The sequence below is a fragment of the Ceratotherium simum genome, chromosome 16 (genome assembly GCF_057802395.1).
Source record: "Ceratotherium simum simum isolate JZ-2026a chromosome 16, ASM5780239v1, whole genome shotgun sequence".
In the NCBI taxonomy this organism is placed as follows: domain Eukaryota; kingdom Metazoa; phylum Chordata; class Mammalia; order Perissodactyla; family Rhinocerotidae; genus Ceratotherium; species Ceratotherium simum.
Window position 1 is genome coordinate 54424778 of NC_141915.1, and position 23464 is coordinate 54448241.

General features: G+C 53.2%; 1 protein-coding gene across 3 annotated transcripts in view; it reads right to left on the minus strand.

Moving 5' to 3' along the window:
- SDK2 (sidekick cell adhesion molecule 2) overlaps positions 1 to 23464 on the minus strand; it is a 269870-nt gene that overhangs the window by 139000 nt on the left and 107406 nt on the right. For all 3 annotated transcript variants that reach the window (XM_087441505.1, XM_087441506.1, XM_014789208.2), the window contains exon 2: positions 5462 to 5621. In XM_087441505.1, coding sequence (XP_087297631.1) covers positions 5462 to 5621 — 160 coding nt within the window. The remainder of the gene's footprint in view (positions 1 to 5461; positions 5622 to 23464) is intronic.

Genomic DNA, 23464 nt, shown 5'->3' on the forward strand with positions numbered 1-23464 from the left:
CCCAGGCAGTATCCCATCCACATGGGACAAGGGATCTCATCTCTTTCGAGTCCGATTTTGCTTTGTATCCAAGTGGTACCCCCAACTGTTATAGTCACTTTATTTCTCAAACTGGGAATTCAAGGCTGGTTTCAAAATGGATAAAGACATGTTACCCACAAGGGGCTCTCAGAGGACTTGACAAAGAGCGTTCTAGAAAGGGTCCTGGGGCACAGCTGTGTCATTGGAATAGGTGTGCACAGCCCCCGTGACCACTTGGGAGGAGATATGCTCACTTAGACCACTTAGACCCGTGGTTTCTGGTGGGTTTGTTACCAGATTTGTCCTGTTATTCTGTGGAGACAGACACCTTGTATAATCCTAACAGGTACCATTAGTTTCATGTCTGTTGCACCAGGGACTGGGCTTGTCCCATAGAATCTCATTTGATCTTTACTATAACCCTCTAAAGTAGGCATTACTGTGCCTGACGCCAAGACGAGAAGACAAACTCAGGGTGGCTCACTCATTCTGCCCAAGGTCACAGAGCTAGTCAGTGGTAAAAGCATGACTGTATTCAGGTGGGCCTAACTCCACAGTCCGTGCCCTTCCCACTTGGCCCTCCACAGATGGATGTGGATCCACACACTCGCCATAGTCACATGTACTCAAAAGGGTGCGTAGGCTTGCCTTTTGTAGATGTCATGCGCGCGCACACACACACACACACACACGAGGACATCAGGTCCATTCTGTTACAGATCGCACTGAGAATAAAGACCCTTGGAGACTGGATGTGAATGCAAACTTCCTCCTTTGAAGGCGGGGGGCGGAAGCATAGGTAAATTTATGGCAGCACTTCCAGTCTTATTTTCTCTCGACTTGCAGAGTCAATTCAGCCATCTTTGTGCCTGAAAATTGGATATTATCACACGATTCAAAGCCTGGGGTTTGCAAGAGACTAAGAAGTCCTCCGCAGCAAGCAGTGGTCAGAGAAATATGGGATGAGGAGCTGGCCAACCTCCTATGTGATGTAATTATCAGGATGCATTTATGCAAAAGGTGAATCTGGAACATTTTGTTGAGTCAAAAAGCAAGAAAGTGCTAGAAATCCAATGGACACCCAAATCCAATGTCAAAAGGACCCAGGATCCAGCTTGAAGTAGCTCCACTGACCAAGTTTGGGTTACTATGAGCATCAAAGTGAACAAGGACAGGGATGATTTAAAACACAATGAATAGGAAAAGTCATCCATGAGTTCTCACTAATGCTAAATTATTTTAAAGGGGGTGAGAAAGGAAAGATCTTTTTTACAAAACAATGCCAACTAATATGAGTAAGAGGAATGATCAAAATAGAAAATCTCCTTATCACAACCACCATGGTAATAACTGATTGAGGTAAGACTCATCAATGGATACCAAACCACTGGGTGGGAGATCCCTGGGGAGGAGAATAGTCACACAGCCTCAAGGGATTATCTAAAGGGAAGAAGATACCTCAATACCTTGACAGTGGAGAAATCTGGTGACTGTCACCTTGACCAGTTGATCAGACCTACCATCACCAATAATAGGGGACACTGACGTGGTGTGCCTTCAGGTATGAAGCATTGAGAAGGACGCATATCTACATAACATTCTTGCCAAAAAGGTTTAACATGAGTGTAATTATGAGGATGTAACTGGACAAATCCACGCTGGGGGACATTCTGCAAAATTGGCTGAACTCTCAAAAATGCCATGAAAGATAGGCTAAAAGAGTGAGGAGCAGTTCTAGATTTAAGGCATCTAAAGAGTCATGGCAACTAAATTCAATGTGCAGTCCTCAATTAGGTCCTGCATTGAACAACAACACTAAAAATGGCCACAAAGGACATAATTGGGACAAATGGAGACATTTGGATATGGACTCTGCATTAGATGGTAGTATTGTATCAGTGTGAAATTTCCTGAGTGTGAAAGTTGCAGTGCGGTTATGTGGGAGAATGACTTGTTCTTAGGACACTCTACTTGGGGTGAAGTCACATGATGTCTGCCACTAATTCTTAAAAAATTCAGCAAAAACGCATGTGCGTATGTGTGTACAGCAAAAATGCGCGTGCATACGTGTGTAGAGCAAAAACACGTGTGCATAAGTGTGTACACCAAAAACACACGTGCATACGTGTGTGCAGCAAAAACACACCTGCATACGTGTGTACAGCAAAAACGTGTGTGCATACATGTGTACAGAAAGAGTGAGAGAGAGCACAAAGGATGCCAAACATTAACAACTGGTGGATGGTAAAATGTATACAGGTGTTTATGGCACTATATTTACAATTTTTCTAAGATTTGAAAATTTTCAAAATTAAAAGAAAAGCAAGCAAGCAAGAAAGAAAAGCACCTGCTGTGAGCCGGGCCCTCACTGGGGGCATGGGTGGTGAAGTGGACACGGGTGGCTTCTGTCTGCCCCACCACCCTTTTCCCTTCTGCTGACAGCTCTTGCCCTCTTTCCCACCATGTGGCTCTAGTGTGGGGGCGGCCACACACAGTGTCCTATGGCCGGGAGTAGACACACGATGCAGGCCTGGCCAACCACGGTGCTTCATGCCACTGCCCACCAGGATTGGTCAGAGATGATCCGAGCTGGGCCAATCAGAATCCTTCCCTGGGACTTTCTACCTGAAACTTTCAGGGAAGTTCTTTCCATTCTGAAATCATGTGGCTCTAAGCCTGTGCTCCCTGCACCTGTCAGTGTCACTCACCATGTGGGAAGGAAGTCTGAACCCAGAGGTGGGTCTAGCTGAGCAGCCCAGAGAGGAGAGGGCCTGGCAGTATCAAGTTCTTGGTTCTAAGTCCAGAGGTCCCTGGAACCGCCAAGGGTCCTGAAGCTCTGACCTCAGGTCTATGGTCTACTTGCAGTGTCTCATGTAAATAATCAGAAGGCAAGGTGTAATGGGATGTATTATGGACAGTCAAAAAGGGCAGAGAGAGGCAGAAATGTGTGTGTGTGTGTGTGTGTATAAGAAAGAGAGAGAGACTGAGATTGAGACCACACCCGTGTACTATCAGGAAAGGCTTTCTGAAAGAGCTAGAGCCCTGCAGGAGAAAGAAGGTTCTGGAAGGGGCAATATTCCAAGTGGAGGGGACGGGACAGTTTGGACAAGGCAGAAGAGAGCACACAAATAGGGAATGGTCCTGGGACCCGCGATGTGATGGTCCTGTTTGGTGGGAGCACGCTACCTCAGATGGGAATAGCAGGGATGCTACCTCAGATGGGAATAGCAGGGGGTAAGGCAGATGCTCTCAGTAGCAGACCTGGAAGAGCTCTGAAGGCCATCCTAAGGGTGCAGACCTTTCCTTGTGGGCACAGCACATTTTTGATGAGAGGAGAATCCTGATCAGACCTGCACTCAGGCACCCGGCTGCCGCCATGCGTAACAGCCAGCCTTCTTGGGGGTGAGGAGGCAAGGGAGTGAGTTTCCCAAGTGGAAGCTCGAATAACTTCCACCCAACCAAGCTCTGAAATAGAATATTTGCATTCTCTCCACTGCTTTGTTTTCTAGAACTTGCACAGTTAGTGGAAAGATTGCTTAGGACACACATTAAGGAAGCGATGGCCGCGATTATTCTTCAACGAGAGGCGGTGTGGTGGATGGTGAGAACTCCAGCCCTGGAGTCAAATAACTTATATTTGAAGCCCAGCTCAACAAACTGACCTTGGGGAGTTGTTTAGTCTCTCCAAGCTCAGTTTGCTTATCTGTAGAATGGAGAAAATAACTGGACCTACTCACGGGATTGCTGGCAGGATTAAAGGAGATAATCACAGAGCGCACATCACAATGTCTGCCACGTAATACCTTCTTTTTCGTTGTCAGTGATTATCATTATTATTACCATCATCAGCAGCTGGACTCTGACCGCTGGCTGTCTGCCTCCAGGGACAGAGAGCTGACTGTTTCTAGAGGTAGCCCATTCCATTGCTGGGCAAGCCTAATCCTTAAACTGAGCTAGCATCTGCTTCTGTGTCCTTGCAGTCCCAGGGCGCCAAGGGAGTGGCTCTGAACCTGACAGAGAACCAACTCTCCTCCTCCTGGAACCTGCCTCCAGGAGAACCTCCCTGCCAGCAGAAGTCGAGGGCAGGCTGGGAGGCCCCGGTAGTGTTCACACCCTTGGCATGCCATCCGCATGCTCTTGGTGTCCCATGCCAGCATGCCCACCATCCAAGAGGATGTGGGGCTCTTCACAGACTGCCAGCCCTGCCCGGGGGTGCCAGACAGCAGTCAGGAGTGGCTCTGGGCCCCCAACTGAAATCCGTCGCAGGGGCTGCTCAGGAAGGGCCCTCTGGTCTCCTCTTGGGCTCCCTGGGCACCCAAGGGCCAGAGTGGTCCGTCCCTTCACTGTCCACAGATGGGAAGCTGGTCTTCCTGCCCTGGCCCCTCCTGCTCCCTCTTTTGCCAAACTGTCCACACCCACCAGCCAATCCAGTCCAGGGTCGGGGCAGAAGGAACCGGGGGTGGAGGTCACCCCAAACTCTGGCCTCCCTGCTTGTAAATACAAGGATGGTTCTCTGGAAAGGACAGACCCTCAAGCAATTAAAGCCCCCTCCCCTCATTTGCATTCCTGTCCCTGGTGGCAGATTTGTATCAACATTCCCAGGACAAGACAATCTTGTTTCCCCAACAAAACCAATTATGCACATCAGGTCTGGGGATTAACCACCAGCCACAGGATTGGGAGCCAATAACAAAGGCCTGGATGGGGGACAGGAGCAGGACAGAGGGAGAGCGTGGAAGGGCTGGAGGCCGGCGGGGCTTGGGGAGTAGCTGCTCCATGCTCGCTGGCTCACACTTCTAGCAGCAAACCTGCCCTGGCTGAGACCCTGTTCTCTCTCCCTCCTCTCCCTTCTCCCCACTTGGCAGTGTCCTGGGGAGGGAAGGGCCAGCCCAAAGCCCAGTGCAGGGGCACAAACAGGGAGTGGAGGTAAGCCTAAAGGCCCCGGCGGGGCCACCTCCATGTCCCACCTGAATTGCTCCCCTAAAAAGAAGATGTGGTTCCCTTACTGAACCCAGGGTGCAGCATGCCCTGCCCCTCTGTTGGGCCCAGGCCCCTCTTAGAGCACCTCCTAGAGATAGCAGAGTTCTTGGGGTGGGGAAGGGAGGACGGGGCTCTGGTCACAGCCGCGGCTCCCATAGTAATAGTAAGCTCCCCTACCCCAATCTTTGCCTCTGCCCCATCCACTATGGCATGGGCCACCCTGTCTGGGCAGTGCCCTCGGCCCACCACCCAGCCATCCTCTGCTGGGCTCACCATGGGGGGACTTCTCACCCCTGGGACAGGGCTATCTTTGCCCCTCAACTTCGCCACCCCAGCCTCCCAGTAGCACTGGAGTGGGAGCCCCTGCCCCCAAATTGCCACACAAGCCCCCACCCAGGTACCCCTCCAGGGCAGGCAGTGGTCCCAGCAGCCGGGCGGGACAGGAGGGGGCGCGGCTTGCCTGTACTCCAGGGAGAACTTAGTCAGTTCCCTGTTGTTGTGGAGCCACTTGAACTCCAGCGGCCAGCTGCCCTCGGCCATGCACGTGAGCACCAGGCGGTTCCCCTCCAGGTGCACCTGCGTCCGCACCGGCTCCGTCTTGAAATAGGGGGCCACGTCATCTGCGGGGAACAGAGACACAAAACCAGGGTTACCACTTGCTCACCTTTGTGCGGTTGCTCATTTCACGCCCTCACGCCCCTAGGCAGACGGAGCAGGTGCAGCCAGGTAACTTGCCCAAGGTCACGTGGCTGGGAAGGACTTGAACTCCGCTTGGTCTTGGTCTTCAGAATGAGTCCTCCACGCCTACCAACCAGCCCCATACCTCCCTCCTCCCAGACCATACCAGGCTCCCACCTCTGCCGCCACCCCCACACTCTGGTACCTTCCGTCTCTCCCTGCTAGGGATCCCCATCCATTCCGTTCCCTTTGCTTCTGGATTTCTCCCTTCAGAGCAGAAGGAAGGGGAGGCACTTACTGCACCTCAGCCAAAGAGAACGTAAATGTCGCTAGGGAAACAGGGTGGTGGGCTGACATAAGATACAGTGATGGGGGGTGTCCTGAGTCCTGCTCCCCAAGACTGGGGGAAAGCCCTCAAAGGCTTCAAGGGCAGAGTCCGTTCAGTGGGCACCCTCCACCAGCAGGCTACGTGATCCTTCTGTCCTCTCACCCTCGGATTTAACCAGAATTGGGTGTCCATGGCCTTCAGATAGGTTATGCATTTGTGTCACAGCCTCACTCTGGGCTCAAGCACAGACTGACAACTCAACAGAAGCGGTAAGGTTCGCTTGAGACCCAGGTCAAAGGGCCAGGCTGCATAGCACCCCACCCCATGCCCAAGGTCTCAATCTTATGAGTGTATAACTTGTCACTATTTGGGGGAGTCTTCCTTGAACCTCATCCCTGCTACTGACCCTCACCGTGGGGGCCACCAGAGGGGCAAACCTGGGAGAGGACTGATGGCGCTGGCAGAGCAAGTGCAGGCATGCACGAAAGGCCCACCCTGGACCACCATCTCTCCGCGAGAAGCTGATGCTTCAATCCCAATTTGAGGCTGCTTCCTCAAACACCCCTCCTTCGCTCTTAACAACTGTCACGTGTGCCTTAAAAATGGTTGAAAAGGCACCTCTTTGAGAGCATGTACTCGAGGGAGTGGGCACCACCCCCTGGCCCTTGCTTCTAGAGTCCTAGCCCAGCTCTGGCCTGGGGACGGAGGGCAGAGAGACCAGCAGGCACCCGTTTACCAAGGAAAATGATTCCCCGCACCCTGAGGCAGCCAGCTCTGCTCTCAGTTTAACAAATGGGCATATTGGCACTTCAAAGGCGCATTCATATTCTCCAGCAGCTTTCAAGAGCCCTTTGAATCCCATTTTGCAAAACCCTCTGTTAGTTCCTGTCATCACTCGTTTGTTTTAAAACAATAACATTCCCAGCCCTAGAGTGATTAAATCCCTTTGATGTGGGGCTGACTCAGAGCCAGAACAGTCAGAGGGGGCAGGCGGTGTGCGTGCTTCCACGCACACACGCGCACACACGCGCTCTGCACCCAGACGCCCTCGTCTCTGTGAACTGGCTCGCTGGGCAATTTGCTCCCAGGTCTGCGTTTGCCAGTTCATTCCTCAGGCTCTCCCAGGGGTGCCAGCCAGGAGCAGGATGACTTTTGCTTGGATGGGTTGATTCCAGTGGCTGCCAGAGATAATGACTTGGGGGAAGAGGAAAGAGGGGCCATGTCCTTTCCTGAGAACCTGCTGGCTACCGAGCCCTGAGCTGGGTGCTCGGCATCCCCCATCTCACGTTATCCTCACAAGGGGACCGGGAGAGACTAAGGCTCCTCTCCCCAAGGAGGCCCTGCATATGCTCGGTCACACCCTCTTTTCCTGAAAAGCCCCTGCCTTTGGGCTACAGGGATTTGGAGGGGGGAGGTTCTATGCAGGACTGAGAGCAATGGCAGGGAGTCCAGCCGGCCGGTTTTCCTTGATGGGCCGGCCCTCCTCCAAAAGCAGGAGACTGCAGGGACTGCAAATGTGTGTGTTGTGGGAGGAAAGACACTGATGGGAAAAGGATATGGGTGGGGATAGCAGTGTGTGCATGCGTGTTTGTGTCTGTGTGTGCACGTGCGTGTCTTTGAGTGTCTGTGTGCATCTGTGTACGTATGCAGGTATGTGTACCTGTGTGTCTCTGTGTGTGTCTTTATGTGCAGGAACAAATTTTTGTGTCATGAATGCACAGGTGGGTAACACAAATCATCGACAGTGGGCAAATTATTTAACCTTTTGCACCTCAGTCTCTTTAGCTGTAAATTGAGTTTACATTTGTTGTGAGGATTACATAAATTAAAATCACAAAGTGCTTAGCAAAGTCCCTGGCACATGGTATAGGAGGGGTGGCTCTTATTCCTATTAGTCATATATACAGATGGACAGATTACCCTGAGAGAAGAGCTCATACTCTGCTAGCAGGAGCCAGCAGCTCCTTTGACCTTTAGTCCTAGGATTGTGCAGTATACAACTTGCACAACTGCACACAACAGCCCTGTTAGCCACCTTCTCAATGGGAAAGGGAAAAATGAGAACGGATGAGTATTGTGGAGAGAAAAGAATCAACATTATACAGATGTCATTCTCTTAAACTTTTCCTCACTTTGAAAACACACACACAGGATGGATTTTTTTAACTAGACAGAGTGCTTCTAAAGTTCACATTTTAAAAAATAGCAAAAGGATAGCCAAGAAAATTCTGAAAAAGAATGATAAGAAGAGGAGACTAGCACAGATATTGAACTATATTATAAAGCTGCGATAATTAAAACAGTGTGCTCTTGTATGAACAGACTGATGAAGCAACAGACTAGAAAGTTTAGAAATAGATCCCAATCCATACGGGATTGTTTAATATATGATGAAAGCAGAATTTCAAGTCAGTGGGGAAAAGATCAATTATTCAACAAATGGCTTTGGAACAGCTAGGAAGCCATTTGGGGGAAAAAAAAAGTTGAATCTCTTCCTCACACTTTACCTCAAAATAAATGCTAGATGGATCAATGTTTTAAACATGAAGAATGAATTCTAAAAGAACTAGAAAAAAATCACAGAGGTTTAAATATATATACTCTTGGCAAAGCAAACTATTCGCCAAGTACTTTCTAAGTACTACACAAACTCCAGGAAGTCATAAAACAGATTGATACCTTCAACTCTATAAAAATTCTGCAGGGAACAAAAGGTACCCATAAACAAAAAGCAACAAATGACAACCTGGGCGAAAATATTTGCAACCTATATCATGGACAAAGAGCTCATTTTCCTGATGTAAACAATATTCCCATAAATCAATAAGAAAAAGCTGAACAAACCAACAGAAAAATGGGCAAAGGATATGAACAGTTCACAGAAAAGAATTACAAATAACTCTGAGACATATACGAAGATGCTGAACCTCAAGATAAGAGAAAGGCCAACTAAAACTCAATAAGATACTGTTTTTTCCTATCATTTTGGCCAAGATCTGAAGGTGTGATAACTCCCTGGCCAGCCTGCGGAGACCCAGGCATGCTCGCACAGGGCTTAGGGGACCGAAGCTGGAGTACGGTACGACGTTGACAGAGAGCAGTTTAGCAATTCCATCAAAACTCAAAGTGCACCCACCTCCAATCCACCAACTCTTCAAGGAATTTATCCTCCACAGACACACTTGTGCAGGGGTGAAATGACAGCAACAGCGAAAGCTTGGAAATGACCTGTGTCCATCAATAGGGCATCGGGTAAAGAAACAATCGCACCTCCAAACAATGGAATTCTCTGCAGCGTAAGGCCCGGAACAATTTTTGAGAACTACTGTAAGTGAACAAAAGCAAGGTGTAGAACGGGGTGCCTAATCTGCTACCATTTGTGGACAAGTTTTTTTTTTCTCCAAGTATAAAAGTATATTTGCTTGTATAGGCACTGGCTTTTTCTAGGGGGCTACATAAGAAAGTGGGCTCAGTGATGCTTTGGGGAGAACTGGGTGGCTGGGGGCTTGGGTGGGAGGGGACTCACTTTCACTCTATACCTTTCTGTAACTTTTGTGTTGTGTCCCATTGGTATGGATTACTTCTTTATAATCAGATATATGCACACACATGCATATATGTATGTGAGTGTCCAGTGTGAGTAGTCACGGGGCAGCCACAGGTGACAGAGGAAAGGGCAGGCCCTCTGTGTGCACTGGACACAGGGGTGTGGCATGGCTGGGGGTCCCTGACCACCAGAGCCTGAGCCCCTTGAAGGAAGAGCCGCCTTCAGAGGTGGACAAGAGGCCTCAGTCCCGGGCCTCCTTCTCATTTCCCATGACAGCTCAGGGGGCCTGTGACTGCCTTTCCCTTGGCTTTCCCACTAAATTCCCCCATTGTCACCCTTCCCCTGCAGGCACCAGGCTAAATGGCCCCATACAGAAGCTTATCTCAACTTCAACCTCTCCCCTCCCTTCAGCCCCCAGCACAATAATGTCATCTTTCTCTGGAGTCCCTCCATTTCTCCTGGGATTTGACTTTCCAGATAGCCCAGGCCTGGGAACCCCACCTCCCCTGGAGCCAGAACCTCGCTGGCTGGGAGTGCCAGCCAGGGCGAAGACCTCCACCAGCCACCTAATTGGCTGAAAGATGTGCCTCTGCCCTCCAGACCAGCTGGGCCTGGACAAATCCCCTTTCTAGGTCTGAAATACCCCAAAAGCTCTCTCTTGCAGCAGCTCCCTTCTGGGCACACGGCAACTGCTCAGACATGGGGAGCGTCTCTGGACTGCTTGGAAATGGGACAGAGGCTGGGATTCCTGCAAACTTCTCACCTCCCCATCCCAGTCTCCGCACCATCACCTTTGTCCTGGATGGACCTCCATGGCCCCCTAACTGCTCTCCGGCTGGAAAGCCCATGCTCCCTGGAGCTGGCCTCCTGACCTGCTCCCCTCCTTGGAGCTGGCTGGCCACGGACCTGAGCAGGCCAGGCCCCGGTCAGAGGAAGCAGGGGCTCATGGTAGGCCCCTCTCACCAAACCTTGCTTCTCCCCACACTTCTGTTCCTGCTGCCTTTACTTCATACCATTTATGGAACTTTCCATACAAGAGGCACTTATGTCCATCATCTCAGGTAAGAGTCACAGGAACTTCTCAAGGAAGGTGCTATCATTACCTCCATTTCACAGATGAGAAAACCGACGCTCAGGAAGGTTCAGTCATTTAACTCTGCCACACAGACGTAAAAGCAGATCTGATGGATGCCCAAGCTCTGGATCTTTCCATACCTGATGCGGCACTTCCCTTGGCTGTACCACTCTTTCTGCCCCAACCTGTGGCCTCATGGGTGGTCAGTGAGGGATGGTGGCCTCATGGGTGGTCGGTGAAGGATGGTGGCCTCTTTCAGGGCACTGTTTTTGAAGCCACAAGCCGAGGCCAGGCCGACTGTGGCAGGGGCTTTCCTACCCTGGCTTCCAATGTCACGGCCCCAGAACTAGATCCCGGGTGAAAGTGAAACAGGCAGGCTGCCTGGGAACGAGTCCTGCGAATGTTGGAAGGATAACGAGCAGAACAGCCCAGGAGAGACTGGTCCACCTAGGGGTGGGGGTTCTGAAGGATGAGGTAGTGGGGTGCAGGGAGAGAAGTCTGGTAAGAAAGGAGGACAAAGTGCCTCCTGAGCGGCCAAGTAAAATGAGGCCGGGGGCAGAGGCTCGGGGGCTTCTTTGGAAGGAGAAGCTGAGCTGGGGCCCCCATTCCACAGCTCTGCTCAGAATTTAAGCCCCCAGGTACCACCCTTTTCCAGGGATCTGGCGTGAAGGTCCCAGTGGGAGGAGAGAAACTGGGTTTAAGTCCCAGTTCCTTTGCTAATTAAGGTTTGACCTTGAGCAGAGTAACTTCTTGAGCAGAGTAACTTCCTGAGCCTTACTTGTCTCGTCAGTAAAACGGCTTCCAGCCCCTGCCCCAGAGGCCGCTGGGAGGACCACGAGAGCTAATGCGTGTCACACTCAGAGCACAGTGCTTGGCACCTACAGGGCTCTCTCTGCGGCACAGAACTTCAGAGGTGATCAGATGGGGAGGAGATAATGGGGGTCTGGGGGCAGGGGTGTTAGGATTACCCCACCCATTTCCTGCAGCTCGGAGCCATCCCCCTAAGTTGCTCACAATCTCCTGAAGGTCTCAAATATGAGCCTTCCAAATTCAGCTCCCTCAAGGCCACTTCAAGCTGGCTCAAGAACTGGGGAAGCCGTCTCGCCCAGGGAAGGCCTGTAAGGTCTTGAGTGAAGGCTCAGGACGGGAGTCGAGACGGCTGGAGCCCAGGAGGTTCTGTACAATGTCAGTGATCCCCGCAGGCCTCTCCTCCACCTAAACCCAGGTAGGGGTGCTAAGCCTGGGAGCTGCCTGGGCAGGGGGCTCAGGAATGGAGTGCGGTGGGCCCAGGAGGAGGCTGCCATGCATGGTCCTGTTCCAGGCCCCGCCCTCCAGAAGAGATGTTCAGGGAGCACACATAGCTGGCAGATGCTGGCAAGCACTCTCTAGATGCCTGGTAAAGACCACAGGACCCAGGGCTCCTGGCTGTCCCCCTCTCGCTCTCACCCCCATGCCTGACATGGCTGCCGGCTCCTGCCCCACCCAGCCAGGGCCTGGCAGCACCTAGCCCCTAGCCCCTCCCCTGGGCTTGCCTTCTCCTCACTGCCACTCCCACAAATGAGATGCTAATTTATGCCCCTCCCCTGTCTCCTGGCAGATGCCTGGCCCCGCTCAGCCCTGGTGCTGCCTGCATGCCAAGTGTTTCATTAGCCGGGAAAGAAGGCTCTCGCCCTCCTTAATCTCATCCTCGCCAGTGACCTTCAGGAGCCAGGCACCTTCTGACGTCCGGGGCCCTGGGAGGGTGCGACAATCAATTATGCCTCGGCCTCTGCAGCTGCTGCTGAATGGATTTCTCGCTCAGAAAAGCGTGTTCAAAAAGCATCTAATGGAACGGATCATCAATTTGTTTGAATACACATCTGATCTGATTAGGGGGTGCCTAGCCACCAGGGCAGCCAGCGCAACTGAGCCCCGACAGGGCCCTGGGGAATTGTGAGTAGAAGGAAGCGGTCCAGTCTGGGGAAGGAGGGCTGTGTGCCCCAAGCCCACCACCCAGCCAGCTCGGTCCATTGTACATCCAGCCAAAAAGTCACAGAGAAAAGAAAAAAGAACCGCACAGAGGCCTCAAGGGCTGGGCTGACACTTCCTGTTCTTCTACCATCCCAGCACCGGGCACAGAGCCCAGGGCACAGAAGATGCTCAGGAAATGAAGGAATGAATGAATGGTGAATGAATGATGATGAGGCCCAATGTGGAAGCTAAGGGATGCCAATAAAGTCACTTCCGGGACAAGACTAGTTGATGCCTGCATTGCGTTGAATAGTGTCCCCCCAAAATTCATGTCCTTTCCAGAACCTCAGAATGAGACCTTATTTGGAAATAGGGTCATGGCAGATGCAATTAGTTAAGACGAGGTCATTTGGGAGCAGGGTGGGCCCTGTGTGACTGGTGTCTTATAAGAAGAGAAGAGACGCTGGGACAGAAACACACAGAGAGAAGATGGCCATGTGACAATGGAGGCAGAGATTGGGCAGGTGGATCTACAAGCCAAGGATTGCCAAGGATTGCTGGGAGCCACCAAAAGTCGGGAGAGGCAAGGAAGGATCTTCCTCCTGTCAGAGGGAGCATGGCCCTACCAACACCTTGGTTTCAGACTTCTGGTCTCCAGAACTGTGAGAGAATAAACCTCTGTTCAAGTCACTGGAGTTCATGGTACAGTCATCCCTCAGTATCCATGGGGTACTGGCTCCAGGATCACACCTCCCTGCGGATACCAAAATCCATGCATGTTCAAATTCTTTAGTCGGCACTCTGTATCTGCTGGATGCGGAACCCACGGATACAGAGGGCCCGCTGTACTTTGTTATGGCAGCCATAGGAAACTAATTCCATGCCTTATAGAAACTTGTGTCTATCATTCCATGGAAGGCAGCCTAGTGGAAAATTAAGAGCACTAGGAAGTGAGTCTGGAGCCCTGAGTCCTGCCTCACTGGATCACAGCAGGTCCTCCTCCAGACATGCCCCATCGCCATGCCCCAGGGTCTTTGCTTATGCCACGCACTTTTCCTGGAAAGCCTTTCTTTCCTTCTTTGCTGAGAAAATGTAGGCATGTTAGCTCCTGCCCTTTGTTCCTTCAAAGCTCAAATGTCCTGTCATCTCTCTTTTCCCGATGTCCTCCTCCACGTCCCTCAGACTTTTGAGGTTACATCCCTTACAGCACGTAGGACAAACACCATAGCCTCATGTGTTGTGACTCCCATGCTAGTGTGTCATCCAATGGAGGATGGGGATAGGAGCTCCCTCCCCTCCCCAGCCCCAGAGCTTGGCAGTGAGTCTGGCATGCAGGAGGGCCCAGATCTGTGAATGAAAAAGTGGACAAATGAATTTGCTGTTGAACTTGGCCAGGTCACCTCCCTCTTGAGGGCTGACATTCCTGGGGGGTCTCTACGTTCCCTTCCAGCTCTGATGTTGCAAGATCTGAGTAGCGTGGGTTATGATCTTGTTGGGCCCTGGAGTGGGATTACTTAGATTCGAATCCAGCTCGGCCACTCACCAGCTGTGTGACCTTGGGTGTCTCCCTGTCACCCCTCCGCCTCTCAGTCTCCTCAACTGAGAAATGGGATAACAGCAGTTATCCCATTGAAAGGAGCAAGTGCTTAGACCAGCGCCTGGTGCAAACAGCCCACACAAGGGGAGTTGTTTTATTCCTCATCTTTACTTGGTGTGGCCTCTGCGAGCTCATCTCGCAGCCAGGGCCCTCCCGCCTGAACCGCACAGGTAAATAAGGGCAAAGCATCCCCAGGCTTGCGTGGAAAAAAGATTGTTCTCATTTCTGATGGGTTTATTTTGCAATTAATGGGCAAAGGGAGCCCTTTCTTCCATTTCAGCTGGAGGGTTCAGAGATTAAACTTATACCATTGATTAGAATGTTTTTGCCTAACGGTGCTATTATCATTCTAGTGTATTCGGATTCATTTGAGCTATAAAAGTGGCGATAATAAAATTTTCACTAACTCCTGGAATTCCTCCCAAGAAGCTCCATTATGCTGCGTGATGACACTCATCTTCCCCTCAGTGACCCCGAAGCAGGACATGTGCTTCGAGCAATTCTCCAGTTTTATAGCTGGGACCTGAGGCCCCTGGAGATGCAGGGCCTTGCCAAAGCTCAGCTTTGGGCGTCAGCTGCCTGGGCAGGCCTGGCTGGCTCCACGGAGACTTGTCCCATCTGGCATCTGTCACTATCCCAGGCAATTCTTTGGAAGATTCCCCATCAGATGAGCTCTCTCCATCACATGGGTACCACTATCAGCCTGTCCCCTAAGCTCTGGTGATAGAAGAACATCAGCCTCCCACAGGTTTCAAGAGGCTGAGAACAAGGACTGGTAAGCCCATAGATGCTTCTAAGAACCCACACCCCGGGGGTCTCCACCTCAGCCAGTGAGGGCACCACCAGACACAGGGCACAGAAGGGCTGTGCCAAGAGGAGTGGACAAGTGGTCCCAAGCTCTGGGTGGCATGCTTCCCAAAGGTAAGCATTTTCCTCCTCTTTCCCACCCTTGAGAAAGGCCATCGCCTAGAGGGAGATGGTCCATTGGGCCTGAGGAAGGGGAGACAGGAAGTGAGGGAAGACAGGAGCTGGATCTGACTTAGCACCAGCATCGACTTCCTCATGCGCAGCGAAGGGAGCTGAGCTGGACGGCAGGCGTGTTAGGGGACTCCACGCTCGGTTTCGGTGGCTTCTTCCTGCCTCTCCTTGCCTGGCATCAGGGCTGGGCAGCTCAGCCAAGGAGAAGGAAGAGAAAGAGAGGTGTTTATTGAAGGCCTAATCCTTGTCCAGCTCCCTGTGTTTTCTCATTTAATCCTCCCAACTGCCTTGGGGAGAGTTACTATGACGGCCCTTTATCGCTCTCATCTGAAGCTCGGAGGAGAGCGGAGCGAGGTCACGCGCCAGCCCGAGCCGAGTTTTGAACCCACGGCCGCCTGCCTCCCCGCGAGGCCTCTGATCTCCCCTCAGGTCAGCGCTGTGTTTGGATCACAGGAAAGGACTCCGCGGCTGGGGCTGGGGGGAGGGAAAAACAAAGCGCCAAGTCTGCCTCCACGCAGAGGCTGGAGATGGAGCCCGCCGCGGAAGAAGAACACACATTCATCAGGCTGGTGACCCGGTGTACCGGCGCTTTGTGGCGTGTAACAAAGACTGCGGAGCAGAAAATTGGAGATCAATTTGCTGTCCATCCCGTGCAGCGCTCAGCCCATTCCAGCCCCTGGCAGGCACCTCTGCGCTTCATCATAAATAATAACACCGCGCGGCTCGATGGCCCTTCCAGCAGCTACAGGCTCCGAGCAATTCGCAAGCTGGATTACACACAGAGGCCTGCACACGCCTGCCGTGGCACATGCAGCCCCCTCCCCGGTCACTTGCACGGGCACACGTGCCACCCTCCTTTCCTGTTGTCACCGACCTGGGGCCGTGCCTGATCTGGAGGGAAACAGGCCCTCATCTACCCCTGGATGCCGGCTCAGCTCCTGCCCCGACAGCCTTCTCTGCTATTCCTGGCACTGGTCGTCAGCAGACAGCCCACCAGGCCCGGCAGAGACCAAGTCCCTGCTGCCCGCTCTGGACCATGTGCAGGCGCTGCAGTGTCTCTCTCTCGCGTTTTAGAGAGGGTTCTGGGTCTCCTCTGATCAAGGTGCCTTTGTCTCCATAAGAAGCCCCATTTCTCCCCTCTGAACTTCATGGGGGTATGTCACAGTTGTCACTGAGACCCACTACTTCAACCTCCACTTACTGATGAGACGCCTGGGCCCCGAGAGGGGCAGCTACTTGCCTAGGGGCTCCACATCGGCTGCCGCGCTGAGACCAAGCCCAGGGCTGCTGGCGCCCAGTCCACTACACGGGAGAGCCACACGGAAGGGGGTCCGCCCAGGGGCTGGGGGGCAGGGTGGCTTCCTCTGAGCAGGCCTGGAGATCTTCCAGGAGGCAGGGTCTATGGGGCAGAGCATGCAGGCACTCCAGCCACAGCTTCTCCCTCTTCCCATCAGCAGAGTAAAACCGAGGTCACACGTCCTGTGATCCCATGTATATGAAATATCCAGAAGAGGTAAATCCACCGACAGGACACAGACTAGCGGCTGCCAGGTGGTTGGGAGAAGGGGGAACGGGGTGGGGCTGCTTAATGGGTTCAAGGTTTCCTTCTGGGGTGATGAAATGTTCTGGAATTAAGTAGAGGTGGTGGTTGCTCAATATCTTGAATGTACTAAATGCAATTGAATTGTTCACGTTCAAGTGGTTAATTTTATGTGGTGTGAGTCTTATCTCGATTAAGAAAAACAAGTAAATCTGCTACAAGGTCTTTCGCTGCCCCCTGCCCACTTCCCCTCACCCCCCTCCACCCCACCCACTCCACTCTCTTTCCCCCCCAGCCCGGAATGGTCCTTAGAAGGAGGACTGTGAAGACAGGTCTATGTGCTCCTTCCTGTCCCAAGAAGTCACCTGGCTCCTGCCTTCATGTCCTCCCTCCCCCTGCTGCCATGAGTCAAGTGCTGGGTCCAGTCTTCAGGTTATGGAGGGTGGGGCTTGCTTTCCACGAAGTCTCATAGGCACAGGGCTAACCGCCTGTACGAGTTGCAAGTGAATCCCGTCCTCGGCCACGGCCCGAGCTGACAGGCCATCTGGAACGAGGACAGAAAGCCCTGGCTTTGCAGGCGGACAGTGGTCTGAGCCCTGTCTCTGCACTGACCAACTGCTCTACGCTCAGTCAGCACCCGGGTTTCCTGAGCGTGGTCCCTCAGTTGCACAGGGGAGTCCCACGACACCTCCCTTGCCAGGTGTCGTCAGGACTCACTGTGGCAGAACTTAACAAAAACCAGGAACACACGGGCTGGCCGAGTGCTTACCTCAGGGTCTCGTGGCAGGCTGTGCGCCCGTGCCTCAGGTGCATTCTCCTGTCCCCACCACACAGCAGCTCCCTGGGGTAGGCGCTATTAATGATCCCATGTCACAGAGGGGGCACGGAGGCCGCAGAGGTGAGTCACTCCCAAAGTCCCGTAACTGGGAAGTGGCCTGGGTGGAGCTGTGGGTGAACACTAAGGATGCACGTTCTTGCTCCTCCCACAACACCCAGGGTCATCGAAGTCCAACCCAGAGTGTGAACTCTGAGGATGGGAAGGGAGGAGGCAGGCGCAGCTCAAGGGGTGGGCGGACAGGTTACTCCAAATACAGGGGGGCAGGAGGCTGAACTACAGGCTGCCCTGTCACCCGTCCTGGGCTGCAGCTGCCCCTGCTGCCCGCCTTGCCCTGGCCTGGCTGCCTCCCTCATGTGACTTGGTGGCAGGTGGCTTTTCTGACAGCAGCCCGGTGGCCTGCTTGGGGAAGCAGAGAAAGCCCACTGAAAGGGGGGGAAGTGGTGGGGAGGGGCAGAGGACAGGTGGCGGGCCCCCCTGTTCCAGGGGCTGCATTCATTATCCTTGCACAGGAACCAGCCGGGGCTCCCCACCCTGCCTCTTCCTTCTGTCGCTTTGAAAACCTGGAGCCCGTCTGTCGTGGTGCATTAAAGGTAGCTGGACCAAGGGCTGCGGGAGGAGGCGGTGGTACCCACACTCCGCTGTTGATCCCCTGATGGTTATCCACTGGGGAGGTCAGGTGGCTGCCTCTCCAGTCAGCAGCTTCCCCTGTTCCACGCTGTGTCCCCACATCTAATCGGGCTCCCCAGCCCTCTCCTGAGGAACTGGAGCCTGGCAGCTGCTGTCAGGGAAAGACGAGAGAGACCGAGACACAAGAAATTTCATACTAATGAGAGACAGGCCAGGTTTACCAAGAGCATCTCCACAGTGCCAAGGTCCATGCAGAAATGGGGTCTGTGTTCCTGGCACTGGTCCCCACCCCTCCTACGTGTAGGGCAAGGGAGGAAGCAGCTGCTGGGGCTGGACCTCACATTAGACAGAGCCCTGGGCTGTAGGCCAGCCAATCCCAGCTCTGCCCTAACAAATGGCCATCCTTGGCCTCCCACTGGCTCCAAGCATCTTGAGCGGGAAGCATTTGTAGAACTCACCTAGTCCAACCCCTTCTATTGGCAGATGGGGAAGATGAGGCAGAGGAGTTTAAGGCAGGATTTGAGCCCAGGTTTTCTGATACCAAGTCATCCTGTCTCATCTGATAGCTCTTAGCCTCATTTTTCCCATCTATAAAATGGGCATGAGGGCTTAACAGACGCCCACTTTCCTCTTCAAAGTCTAGCTTCCACACCTGGGCTTTCCCGGGGATGTCTGGTTTATGCTAGGAGAGCCTCTTTTCCCCAAGGGAGCCTGACTGCCCTTCTCGATGGAGCCAGGTCTGGGTGCTTCAAGGATTTAAGAATGTTCTTCAAGGATTCCTGCTATACTCCCTGTAATGGGTTGAAACGTGTCCCTGAAAAAGATATACTGAAGTCCTAACCCTGGTACCTGTGACTGTGACCTTACTGGGGAATAAGGTCTTTACCGATATTTTCAAGTTAAGGTGAGATCATTCGAGTGGGCCCTAATCTAATATGACTGATAGAGAGAGAGAGAGGAACACACCAAGGATTGCCGGCAACACCAGAAACTGGAGGAGGGAAGGAAGGATTCTCCCTTATAGCCTTCAGAGAGAGCATGACCCTTGATTTTGGACTCTTGGTCTCCAGAACTGCGAGACAAGACACTTCGGTTGTTATAAGCCACCCAGTTGGTGGTACTTTGCTATGGCAACCCTAGGAAGCTAACCTACCCCCTCAGCAATGCCCCCCAAAAGCCAGCATTGAGCAGAGCCCCCTCCTCTATGAAGGTTGCACAGACGCTCCCCCTAGTAGAAATGAGGCCCCACTTTGTGCTCACTGAGCTGCACACACACCCATCGTCATGGTAACCATTAACACCCTGTGGTACACCCAAACCTCTGAATGCCCCCTGGACTCTAGGCTGTTGGAGGACACATCCTGGTCATTTTTGTGGCTTTGGTCCCTAACCTGGCTCCTTGCACAGAGTAGGAGCTCAATGCTGAATGAAGGAATGAATTGAAGGAATTCTCTTGTTTCCGGGGGCTCTGCTATGATGCCTAACCTGCCTGCCCCTAGCCTATCACTCCCCATTCTCACTGGCCACTTCCCCGCACACAGGCCTCAGCTTGCCCTCTCTGGCCCCAGAGCAACGTCGTGCCAGCTGCTCCGCAGTGGGGCCAGAGCTCGGCTAATGGTGACTGACGACATCCTGTGCAGCAGGGAGCACACGGGCAGCAGGATTGGCATGTTGGCAGGAGGCACAGGCGTGATTGACAGCCCTGTACTGACATTTCCAATTCATTCCCCAGAAGCCAAGTCTTTCTGGGAAGGAGAGCAGCGTGGTCCCCTCCACCACCCACCCACGCACGTGAGCACACTGCCTTTCTTTCTCTGTGGTCTCTCCTCCTTCCCAGGACTGAAGCCCCGGGGGACTAGGGCATGGTGGTGGATGGGATATTTAGCTTTTATGGGCTCAGGAAGTGGATGAGATGTTCCTTGTACTCCCCCGTCCCTGCAGGGACACCCCCACCCAGAGAGAGTGATCTGGGAGTTGCAAACTTACTTCCTCTCTCCCCTGGCTCGGCTGGAGAAGCGACCTCAGCCAGGCTCCCAGCACCCAGGGCCAGCCTCTGTCCATGGCTATGAGGGACAGGTGTCTCCGTGCTCTCTGAGCCCAGGTAGGTACGACTATCCCATTGTACAGACAGAAAAGCTGATGCTCCAAGTCATCACACACAAGGTCCAAGTGTGGCGTGGACCAAGGCTACACACATGGTCAGTGTGGACACTGGGATTTGAACGCATAGCTGTCTGTCTCCAAAGTCCATGCTCCTTCCACTGTGACATGTGAAGTGGGTTGGAAAGGCAAAGAGCCATCTCTGGGTACTCCGTCCTCAACCATGCATGAGTCTCAGGGAGGCAGGGACAAGAGTTCCGTCTCCTACCGTGAGCACACTGTTCCTGTGGACATGGGCTGGCTTGAGGTCACAGGGGACAGGCCAGGGCCAGGCCTCTAGCAGAGGCCAAACTATCAGACACACAGTATGTTGTTGGGGCTGTCGGGAGACCCACTTCCCCCAAGACCTGTGTGATCTCGGGTAAGCCAAGCTAGTTCTCTGGGCCTCAGTTTCCCTTTAGGTCACGACTAGGCTCATCTCTGCCTATCCCTCTCCGGGGTGCCCAGGAAAAAGTGAGCAGTGGCAATTGAGGCTAGAAGCCAGAGGTTAAGGGTCTTGTCACCAGCGGTGTGAGACCCCAGAGAGGCTCCCATGGGACCTGATATAAGGAAAGTGTGGGCGCCAGAAGCCGCCCTCAAAGGGCTAAGGCCAGGAGACCTTTGCTCACCGTCTGGCCCTGCCCGGGCATGGAGAGCAGGAGGGCGAGCCGGGAGCTGTGGCTTGGCAATGGGCAAACCCAGCATTGGAAAGGGGGAGTTTACAGGAAGGCTACAAGTTACCGGAAAGGACAATAAATTAATATAACAGGGCTGTTTGGCTGGTGACAAGGGATAAAACATGCGGTCCAAAAAAGCCCCATGCGAGATTGTCAAAAGGATGAATGAGAAGGCAAGATGGAGTCAGGGAAAGAGAGCCGGCTGGGCCTCCTGACCTTCACCTTCGCTATCATCTCCTCCCCGCTCCTGACTCTCGGCTCCCCCTTCCCTCAAATCAACACGCTCAGCACTAGATCCAGAGGCTTCTCTCCAGACAGCCCCCGCAGGAATCCCCCTCCCGCCCTAGGACTCGCTCCCTCTCCACCTTCACTGGCTCCTCCATCCCCCCCATCCCAGGGTTCCCCACCTCTTTCCTAGATTTTTGGCACCCTTGACTCTTGGCCCGCAGTTGTAATGTTGCGTACGCATTTCGTTCACTCATTCCTCATTCGTTCACTCAAAGCTCAATCCACTCATTCAGCAAATGCTTTTTGAGCACCTACTGTGCACTAGGAAATGTCACGGAGAGCAAGAAAAAACCTCTGCTCTCATGTTGCTACAGCCACACGAGGAGATGAGCCCAGTCGGCAGTGGGATAAACGCACAATACAGCGAAGCCCGTGAGACATCAGGCCTCCAGCGGACCCACAGCTCCCAGGCCAGAAAGCCCCATCAGGGACGGTGGTGCCGGCAGCATCCTGAAGGGAGGGGCAGGGTGTGTGTGCCAGGCAGAGGGCTGGCGGAAAACTCGCGGGCAGAGGGTGCTGGTTGTGCAAATGCCAGGAAGCGGGCTTATAAATTGTCCTAAGGAGTTTGGATGTCATCCTGAGGGCAGTGGAGAGACACTGGATATTCTGAGTGTGTGTGCAAGTGTGAGTGTGTGTGTGTGTAAGTGTGTGTGAGTATGTGTGTGTTTGCACTGGGGACTTGTTTGGGTGGTAGGATCAACTCAAGCTCCATCTCCAGCCTCTCCCAATTCTAGTCTATTTTGTCCCCCGTTTCCAGAGGAGAGTCAAACACAGCTCTAGGAGGGGCTGGCCCCGTGGGGCAAGCAGTTAAGCGCACGCGCTCCGCTGCCGCGGCCCAGGGTTCGCCGGTTCAGATCCCAGGCGTGCACTGAAGCACCGCTTGTCAAGCCATGCTGTGGCGGCATCCCACATAAAAAGTGGAGGAAGATGGGCATGGATGTTAGCCCAGGGCCAGTCTTCCTCAGCAAAAAGAGGAGGACTGGCAGATGTTAGCTCAGGGCCGATCTTCCTCACAAAAGAACAAAACAAAACAAAAAAACACAGCTCTAGGAGATGACGAAGAAGTTGCCGATGGTCTTGAATGACCCTTGATGAGGATGGAATGAAGGACCCTCAACTTCTCAGCACAATCTCAAGGTCATGACTCATCTCGTTGACCTTCCCTGCCCAGTGAACACAAATTATGGGCTAGGCCCTGGGACACAAAGGCAGAGACCGGCCCGACCCGGAGGCCCTGAAGCTGGCTGCAGAGATAGGATTCAGGTCGGAAGGATGACTAATAGCGTGAGGGGTACAGAGCGCAGCTAATTGTGGACACAGGGACCAGGTGCCATGGGCACTTGGGGCAGCGTGGGGCTGCCTAGGACTGGCGGGCGGTCAGGGGACTCCATGTGAGTCATTCGCTTGTTGATTGATCCAAGAGCACTGGACGGTCAGCTCTGCACCAGCCACCGTGTGATAAGCTGGGAGAGAGCAGGGACAAGCACCATGCAGTCTTTGAGCTCATGGAGCACAGAGTTGACCAAGAAACGCAGGTGTTAAACAAGAGACTGTCAGAGCGAAGGTGCTGTGAAATCGAGGTGTAGGGGGTGGTGGGAACACATAACATGAAGGAGAGACCTCCCAAAAGGTGACATGTAAGCCAAGACCGAAGCCAGGCAAGGGCACGAGCAGGTGTGCCAGGCAGAGAGGGGAGAGCAGGTTAGAGAGTGTGGAGGGGACAGGTGGCCTGGCCCGTTCACATCAGGCTGGGAACTGGAAGGGGGGCCTTGTGGTGAGAGCCCCAGTAGCAAGGAGAAGAGGAAGGGGAGACAGAATGGGAGGAGAAGACATGGGCACTGCACTAGCCAGGTGAGTGAGCTATGTCCAGGATCGGGGCTTTCTCCCAAGGGCAATGGGAAGCCATTGAGGTGACACGGCCAGCTTTGTCTCTGCCCCTGCAGTGCAGCGGGGCACAGAGGGAAGGAGGTAAGAGAGGATGCCAAGAGTGCAGCTGGGGCTGCTGTTTAAGAGTCCAGGGAGAGATGATCTCTGGGGAGAAATACTTGCTTTGGAGGACTTGCTTTCCTTTTAGTCCTATGGGGAAGATTTTTCCCTGTCCAGGGAGAGAGGATGCTGAGGAGAGACGAGGTGTTTTAGCTTGGACCCTCGTGGTGGCAGGGGGGCGGAGAGAAGTGAGAGGACTTGGGAGCTATTTCAGA